Raw genomic sequence first — 9633 nt, 5'->3', positions numbered from 1 at the left:
CTTGACGGCGACCACAGCCCCGACCAAAACGGTGACCTGCAACAACAAAACAAGAGGGACGAGGACCGAAATAGAGTACCCCCTGTTTTGGCTGCAACACCAACGATTACCGATTCCTATCACGACAAATAAGGCCGAAAAAAAATAGAGAAGAAAGAGAAGGAGCAGGAGGAGCCTTACCTCGGTTCGGCAAAGTTTCTAATGAGGTTTTCGGTGAGGAATCAAGAAAAGAACTAGAAAAGGCAACTCAAAGTTGGCGGCGATTCATGGGGTGGAAATCTAAGGAGGAGAAGGGAAGATTTATAGGCAAGATCTTTGAGTCCTCTTCTCCGCTAGAATTGGGGAGAAAGAAGACTCCCAGCCAAGCTCTTCTTCCCCGATTCCTCGACGGGCCGAGCACGGGTTGCTTTGGGCCTAGCCTACTTAGGTCGGCCCACAAGCCCAAGGGTTGGTCCGCGAGGTCGGGCTGGGCCTGGCCATTCCAGGCCGGCCCACAAGCCCTTTTTTTTTCTTTTTCTTTTTCTAGGGTATTACAAAAGACAGCTTTAGTCCATCATCATGCAGCTCCAGTGAACCCATTGTTCACTCGTCACTGTTGGTATTTGTCTCAGCATATACGGCATATAATAATAATTTATGATTAAAGAATGTTTGTTTTAATACAGTAATAACAGTGTTATAACATAGTATAGCAGATACTAGTGCAAAAATTAAGTGTATTACTGTCAGGATCCAAAATCATGGCCAAAATCTTGAGATATTCCTATTTTGCTGATTTTTACCATACTTTCCATATCATGCATAGAGATGGATGACATCTCCAGTTTTAAAAGACTTGCCTACAATTACAATTATGGTTGCAAGTGCCTGGTTCGAGAGCCTATATTAGCTGCTTGTTTAAGTGCGAATGAGTTTCTCTGACTTTTTTTGCATGCTGACCGTACTGGAAATGCTAGGAAACATTTTGCGTTAGTGCTTATTCCTCCTTCACGAGAATTTTGTGAAATCGATAACTCGATGGCAGACAGAGCAGCAGCCTTCCATTCCCGTGCAGACGCCGGTATGCTTAACAATAAGTGAATTGAGATACCTTTAATGATCCCTTGCTTTACCATATCTAGATCAATGGCTAAATTTATCAAATAGTTTGTTTGGTATGCCGACATGACTTATCCTTCTTTCCATGATAGATATCTTGCACTCTAGCTTTCTATTGAAATATTTTCTTGTAATTTATAGTGAGAATCAATACTTTAGCTACAGTGAAAAAGACTTTTGTGGCCTCACTGTTAAAATTGGAAAGCTATTTTTGTGGAAAGTCCAAGCAAAAAGTATTTTTGACACTCAAGCAGATCGGGGTCGAGTTGAATCTTTTGCACGAAAGAACGATTAAACTTTTTTTTGCAACATCAACCGTTGGATCATGAATCGACAGGTTTCAAAGCATCCCAAATTCTTTCTTTTGTCTACCTATGCAGATCCTATAGGAGCTATTGGGCGATCTAACAGTGCACGTAGCAAAAAAAAAGATGAATCATTTTTTCGCATACAACCAGACCCTAAGCAGATTTGGGCTAATTTTATTTAGTATGTGGTGCACAAGTCTACACCAATGTTATTTTTATTAAAAATATTTTACTTTTCGGTTACAGTGAAAGCTGATGGATTCTGTCGCCTATATCAATAGTAGTGGATTGTAAAAATAAATAGTCATCCTATCTAAGATAAAAATTTTACTCATTTGAAATTGATGATGTAACAACCCAGGACCTCGCCTAAAATGGCTAGCCAGAAGATATTATTTGGATTTTTTGATCCTGTATAAGTACCCAAAGTCTACCCAACGAATAACCGATGTGGGACTAAATACACGCCCACACGGGTCCTCGCATACTCCTTCCATTCATGCCTTGATGTCTTCGTCAGGCTAAGGGTTGAAATCCATCCAAATCTATTCACAAACACCACGATCGGCTCGTAGTCAGCCCCAATGGATATATGTTGTAATGTCCTCCAGTTTACATAGGTTATGAGTCGGATCTGCTCTGATACCATTTATAACAATCCAGAACCTCGCCCAAAATGGCTATTCATAAGGTATTATTTAGATTTCTTGATCCTGCATAAGTACTCAAGTTTTATCCAACGAATAACCGATGTGGGATTAAATATACGCTCGCATGGTCGTAATAGATGTTCTATTGCTTAAGTTATTTTTCCGTTTGCATATTTGATGATGTGCTTCTACTCAAAAAAAAATATATTGATGTTGTACTGGCCAATTTTTGACAATAAACTATTGTAATTTTCTCATCAACTCCTAGCTTGTGATAATTCATCGAACACATATCCAGACATCAATAATCAGTCCCCAATCTTTTGTGATTTGGAACTTTGCCCGCATGATGAAAAGTAAAATGTCAATGTTGCACCACACCATTACTTGCTAAAAGTGTAAGCATTCCTCTGTTCCGTATCTCCTACTAAAATCTAGCATATGCAATGATTTTGTTACGTAAAGCCAGTGGTGATATCGCAGAAATTTGCAGAGATGCAGGGGCCTGGAAGGCTTCGTGAGCAAACTCCTCCGAAATTTCGGTAAATAGATCCGTCTATTGCCATGTCACCGCAACCGGACTCCTAACTGAGAACTCACCACACACCCAAACTAACTCTCCGAAACAAGAGTCACTTCCACTCAGCCCAAGAAAACTCACCTTGTAACTAAGCTTCTGTCCCATCTCCACAAAGGCCAACTCCTTCGGATCCACATTTACGGTGACTCCTTTCGGCTCACGCACTTTCACCGTGTATCTGCATCTTGCCTGCCCCACATTGGTCACGGTCCTTGTTTGCGTCACGGTAGAGTTTGGGCTTCCACTTTCAAATAGTACCGAGAAAGAAGGGTAATTCAGGTCCCTGATATTGCGAAGTATTCTGTTCTTCGGGCACCTATAATTTTTCCGGGCCAATGTTGCCAGCTGTGGGGAAGTGTAGTTCAAGCTACAGAGGTAATCCAAGTAGTCCTTCGGACTAATATCATAGACCAAGCCCGGGTTCGAAGCTCTCTCGGGGTTGACGTGCCCTGACCCAAACACAAATGGAGTTGCCGGCAATCCCGAGCTAACGTCCACAATGTAGCCATTCTTGCTGTTGAGAGTGTAAGCAGTGGTCATCAATGCCGATTTTATCGCAGCTGGAGACCAGTCCTGATGGACCGCCTTAAGGAGTGCTGCGAGTCCGGAGACGTGTGGGCAAGACATGGAGGTGCCGGAGATTATATTGAAATTAGCCCTACGTGTATCACTCTCAATATGGGAAGGACTCACAATAGGTGGCCATGCTGCTAGTATACCCATGCCTGGTGCGGTTACGTCAGGCTTTATGATGTCCGGGCCGACCAAGCTTGGTCCTCTTGACGAGAATGCAGTCATCATTGGTGCCGGCTGCCCGTATGACGTTCCGAGAAATGTGATCATGGCCATGGGCCTCTTCGAAGAAGTAATGTAGGTTTTAATTGCTTTTGCGGCAGCTGCCCCTAGTGACGAAGCAGGCAAAACGTGGAGATCAGCAAATAGCTCTTCCCCTTGTTCTTGAGAGCTCACCAGCAGCATTCCGGCGCCTCCGGCGAGCTTAACTTGCTCCCCCTTCTGGGTCCGCCCAACAAGGCCCCGTTCACAGACGACAATCTTTCCTTTAACAAGCTTTGGTGAGAGGGAGCCCGGTCCACAATATCGTGCACTTCGTCCTCCGGCGGTCTTGTCATAGGCGATGGGCAGCAGTTTTGTGGGCGACCCTGAGTAAAGAGACGCACCTTTGAACGTGCGGCCATCACCAAGCTTTACTGCAGTTGGAAAGCTTCGATCCAAGTAGTTTGCAGCGACCGTTATGACCCATGGTGCAGTGTTGGTCACGGTGGCTTCATAAGGGCCCGAGTTTCCGGCGGAGCATGACACGAATACGCCCTTCTGGATAGCTCCAAAGGCGGCAATGGCTATGCTATCAGAATAGAAAGGCCGATATCCACCTCCAAGTGAGAGGGACAGGACATCCACACCATCCGCCACAGCCCGATCCACCGCAGCCAGTACATCGGAATCGGCACAGCCTGAGTTCCAGCAAGCCTTGTAGGCAGCAATTCTTGCGGTGTACCTCATTCCCTTTGCTGAGCCTTTAGCATTGCCGAAGAGACTAGCACCGGCAACAATGTCGCCGCCTGCAGTTGATGCAGTGTGAGTGCCATGCCCTTCGGAGTCTCTCGCCGACCGGAACTCTCTAGTCTCATTTATCGGTCCAGCTAAAGCCTCGTAGCCTTTCCAGAAGGCGCGAGCACCAATCAGCCTGTTGTTGCAGTTGTTGGAGGAAAACTTGGTGCCCGCTTCGCAAGCGCCTCTCCAGCGGGTGGGCCTGCCGGAGATGTGGGCGTCGCTGAAGCTAACATGCTCGGGCCAGACTCCGGTGTCGACCACACCGATAATGATATCGGAAGCTAAGTTGGGCGATGTCCACAGGCCTTTGCCGGGCATTAGGCCTAGGAATTGTGGGGAGTATGTGGTGTGGAGTTGGATCAACGTGTCGTCGGGATAGGCAGAGAGAAAACCATCGAGCTGCTGCAGAGATTTTGCTTGCTTGGGTGAAAGCTTGGCGGCGAAGCCCGAGAGAGCAGTGTCATAGACGTAAAGTAGCTGGGGTGGTGGAGCTAGCTCTCGTTCTTGTTCTGAAGAGGAGAGTAGGAGTAGGGATTCGAGCACAGCTTCAGGCCATCTCCTGGTTCCACCAAGGGAGCGATCGAGAGCTGCGGCCTTGGTAGCGTCCATGTGGACTATGTAGGTCTGGGTGTCCGAGGAGTGCTGCCGGCCTGCCGCTGGTGCAAAAGGGAGCAGCACAAGCAGAACAGATATCCGAGACATCACTCTAGCTGCATAGATGCATGACAAGTACTCTTATTAATGAGGTACTCAAGGGACATTTGGTGCTAATAATTAATAATATGGCCTAACTAGTTGAGAGGTTCATGGATGGTGGCATGCGTCAATTACGTCCACCAGTAGCCGTCAAAAACTAAGGTTTAGTTGGGGAAAGACTACTTTGCAATTTAGCATGGAAATATCAAATATCTACGTGGGCACAAATTAGTGTTGCTGAGCCAGTTGATTTAAACGTGACTAACGCAAGCATCGTACTCCCCTTCCATATCATTTATATCTCACAGGCAAAAATAGATGAACCCACTACAACAACAGAAAGGGTCACATCTTTCGTGCAAAAAAACAGATTTACCTTCCTTCCCCCTGGTCCACCGTCGGTCACTTTGAGATCTATGCAGGTTAATAAATGATGAAGTTTGAAATGCTTTAAGAGCTGCACTATAGGTGATCCAATAATGGATTTATATGAAGGAAGGAAGGTGAATCCTTCTTTCACGCAGAAGACGTAGCCCATATCCTGATAACAACTAGAGCAGCTGCATACTTAGAAGTATACAACTTGTTGCATTGGCCATGGCTTGATAGGCAAGCTTGGTGGGAGCTTGTAGCTCACCATGTGCTCATCGCTGGCCTGTCAAATTGAAGTCTTGATTTGATTAGGAAGAAGAAAGATTTTTTTTAACTTACTCAACTCGAATCTTTTAAAAGAAAAATTAGAAGAAGATAGAAAAATATCGAAAATAGGACTTTAAGTCTCATTTTCTTTTATTGATCTTTAAAAAAAAAAAAATGAAGTACATAGCCTCTATTTATAATGTGAGGTTTGTCCTAACATAATTTAGGTTGGATTTCTCTTCCTAATCTTAATTAGACGCTTTTTTAAAAATAGACATTTTTAATAAAAAAACTAAAAATCTTGATGAGGTAAATCTCAACTTCTACATCAACTCTATCTTCTATCACTCTACCTAATTTTCCTCGGATAGAGAGCTACGCTCAGTCAAAGTCTTATCCGAAAAGAAAATTTTCGATTTGACCAGCCCATTTCGGAGCCTAAATGATGGAATTTTGGTCCAATTAAACTCAAGATGGCCCAAAGTTGTAGATCTCGAAAAGGTAGCTAATTTCAAAAAAAAAGAAGATCATCTCAATTGGGCATCATACGACCAAATTATGACATTCAAAAGTTTGGCCTGCGACTCGACTTTCCGATATGGCGGGTCTCACTCTTGAACCTTGTCTGGTCCTGCTGGTAGTGGCCAAAGTGTTCCACATCGAGTCTAGTGATCCTCGTAGTGGTCAGAGTATTTTACATCGAGTTTGGTGATCCCCTTGGATACTCATATTAGTCAAAGTGATCTACGTCAAGTTTGGTGATCCTCCTAAATACTCATAGTGGCCAAAGTAGTTCACATCGAGTCTAGTGATTTTCTGGAATCACAGCTTTTCTTGTTTAGAGAATTTAGCTCCTGCTAAATTGAAACTGAAGATGGAAAAATGCTTGCTTTCCTACCTCGCGACTGAACCGCTTAGTTTTGACCGGAAATAGAGTTGCTGGTGCTTGTGTTGAAGGTGCCGCCAATCGAGACATAATCTTGGTGGGTTAGGCTATCTGATCTCCTCTAGTTGTGTGAGACGTTTCATTATCTCAACATTCGTCGAGATAGAAATAGCAGCCATACTCAACTTTGTCCTTCAACATAGTTCAAGCACAGATAGCCCTTCTCTTGACTACTTGTACTGCTCATGCATCTAGATCATGAAGAGAGGCCCCTACAAATATAGAGGACTAAAGCTCTGATACCAATTTGATCTAATCTGATCAAGTTAGAATTCTACCAGGTAAGATTATGGCTCTGATACTAACTTAATCCAATTAAAAAGAAGAAAGATTTTCTTCAACTTGCTGAACTCAAATCTCTCAATAGAAAACTAGAATAAGATGAAGGATTCTCGAAAGTAGAGCTTTAAGTTCTCTTTTCTTTCATTGATCTTAAAAAAAAAAGAGGTATATAGCATCTATTTATAATGTGAGGTCCACCCTAATATAATTTGAGTTAGATTCCTTTTTCTAATCATAGTGGAACTCTTTTTCCTAAAATAGACATTTTTAGTAAAAAATATTAAAAATCTTGAGGATATAAATCTCAACTTTTATATCAATTCTTCCTTCTGTCGCTCCACCTGATTTTTCTCAAATAGAGAGCTACGCTCGTTCAAAGTCTTATCCGAAAAGAAAATTTTTGGTTTGATTAGCTCGTTTTGGAGCTTAAATGATAGAATTTTGGCATGATTCTAAAAGGTTGGCCCAAAGTTGTAGATATCAAAAAGATACCCAATTTCAAAAAAAAAAAAAAAGATCATCTCAATCGAAAATCGTATGATCAAATTATGGCCTCCTAAAGTTTAGTCTATAACTCGTCTTCTCAATATGGCAGATCTTACTCGCGAACCCTGTCTAGCCCTACTCGTAGTAGCCAAAATATTCCACATTGAGCCTAGTGATTCTCTTAAATACTCGTAGTAGTCAAAATATTCCACATCGAGCTTAGCGATCCCCGTAGATACTCGTAGTGGCCAAAGTAGATCACATCGAGTTTGGTAATCCTTGTGAATACTTGTAGTAGTCAAAGTGGTCTACATCAAGTCTAGTGATATTTCTGAATTAGATATATATGTTAGAAATCAGAAAATCATATGCATCGTTGTGTTGCCTCTGGTTATTCACCTAAGGTCTAATAGATATGCTTGATGGGACATCATATGGGTAGATGAATGGAATTAAGGATGATAATGGTGGTAGATGCGAAATTTATACAGAAGTAGTACTACTTGGTTATATATATACATATATACACTTCCTAACTTCCACAGGAAGGTCAGCCTGAACATGACCCTGGAAATTTATTGGGAAGATTATCAGAACTTTTTTGTGAGAAATCAAGTCTGAAGTAGCACTATCCTAGTTATATGTAAATTATGGACTAACGAGATTTATGATGTACAGAAAGAGATTATTTTGCTCCCAACCTAATGCCCCAACAGAGAATATAATCACTTCCCATTTTGAAATAAAGCATAAAAATGCAAGCAATATAGCGATATGCTAGTATTTAGTTTGATTTGAAAGTGATTACTTACTAAGCAGGTGAACTCTAGCTAGGGATTGTGTTTTCACAAAAGCTTATTTGAGAAGACGAAGCAAATTTAAAAGAAATTGCATGCTAAAGCTTCCAAGTGTCTGAATTATGTATATAAACCAGCAGAGTACTATATGACCGAAGCAAATCAGCTGTTCAAGGGTATCCAAGCTTGGAAAGATGGTCAATATCAAAGTTTGATACTAAATTAGCATTTAGTCCTTCAAAATGGATCGCGTCTCAAACTCCATCTTCTAAAAGATTACATGCTCTTGAGAAACTTGTAAAATCTCTTACTCTCTTAATGGTCTAACAGGGATGGAAACTGTAAGCATAGGTCACTATAATATTTTTACGAGTTAAAAAAACAGAGGCTATATATACATTTAAAATAATAAAATTAAAGTTATGCATACCTGCAGTAGAGATCATGGGAGGCATTTTACAAGTAGAGCGTCTTGGCATCCCGAAGTGCAAGGAGAGCTTTAAATAGAAGGGACGCAGGACTCGAATGGGAATATGAAATTTCCAGGTCACACTGTGCTTGTGGCTGTGCCACTAAAATGATCCTTTGGTACGCTCCCGGCCACAACCAAGTCCGTCTCCACCGAAGGTGATCAGATAAGAAAAACACTGGCCATCTTGGAAAAGCAGAAATCACCGACACCCATCTCCAAATGGATGGGATCAATCACAGGATAGAAAAGATCTCCCGCTGGTGACTGGAGATTATTCTTGGGCTCCGTTCGACGCAAGCAAAGTGGTGGAATCGTGAGAGCCCCTCATGTTGCTGTCGTGGGAAGGGAAATGATTGTGGACCAAACGCGATGACGACGGTCGTGGCAGGCCCTCCGCGACCAGTGGTGGCACCATCACGACGATGCACTGTAGTGGGCTTCGCTGGATGGTCGCTCACACACTGTGAAATGTTATCTCCGTTGTGCTTTTGATGATATCAATGGAAGAGCACATGCGATACTAGCAGTGCCTATTGCCATGATTTCATGATAATGGGGTCCAGTGTTTGAGATGAAATCAAACATCTGCTTTCTAAGCTACATGTTGATGACTGGGTTGCATAACTGACTCGACCGGGAATTAGCATGTAATAAGAATATCTTGGAGTAATTGAAAGTAACTCCGTTACCACTCAGAGAGAGAGAGAGAGAGAGAGAGAGAGAGAGAGAGAGAGAGAGAGAGAAGATTATTCTTTGGATATCAAGCAAACACGCCTTCGATGTGGGGATGCCAGTTACAGAAATCCTGAAAAAAGTTTTTTTTTTTTGAAAAAAAAGCAACAAAAAGAACACTATGGCCAAAAAGGCAAGAACAAGATTGCATTATTAGTGGGGCGGAGGAATCTTGAGTGCGTTTGGCAGAGAAAGTAATGTCTCTCCTTCTTTCTTTTATTTATTTATTTATTTATTTATTTTTTGCTATAATGGATGACTCTTGCACTTTTAGTATAAATATATTTAAAAAAGTCAAAATATAACCAAATTTTGAAGTGCTCTAAGCAGCTCTCTCCCATCAATCCAAAGCACTCTCCCAGAGTAGTTTGCCAC

The 9633-nt window shown here is 42.2% G+C and overlaps 1 protein-coding gene across 2 annotated transcripts; it reads right to left on the bottom strand.

Moving 5' to 3' along the window:
• Positions 1–2354: 2354 nt before the first annotated feature.
• LOC103700189 (subtilisin-like protease SBT1.1) lies at positions 2355–8760 on the bottom strand. Of its 2 annotated transcripts, XM_026801982.2 has the most exons (3): positions 8485–8760; positions 5281–5559; positions 2355–4918 (listed from the first exon to the last, which is right to left on the bottom strand). In XM_026801982.2, the coding sequence occupies exon 3, from the start codon at positions 4908–4910 to the stop codon at positions 2613–2615; it is 2298 nt and encodes a 765-aa protein (XP_026657783.2). In that variant the 5' UTR covers positions 4911–4918; positions 5281–5559; positions 8485–8760; the 3' UTR covers positions 2355–2612. The 2 variants fall into 2 exon arrangements, with proteins under 2 accessions (XP_026657783.2, XP_008780373.4); XM_008782151.4 differs by lacking the exon at positions 5281–5559.
• Positions 8761–9633: the final 873 nt, after the last annotated feature.

This window comes from Phoenix dactylifera, chromosome 2, assembly GCF_009389715.1.
Source record: "Phoenix dactylifera cultivar Barhee BC4 chromosome 2, palm_55x_up_171113_PBpolish2nd_filt_p, whole genome shotgun sequence".
NCBI lineage: Eukaryota > Viridiplantae > Streptophyta > Magnoliopsida > Arecales > Arecaceae > Phoenix > Phoenix dactylifera.
Note: the sequence above shows the minus strand (reverse complement) of the source record. Positions and strands in the feature narration are given on the sequence as shown.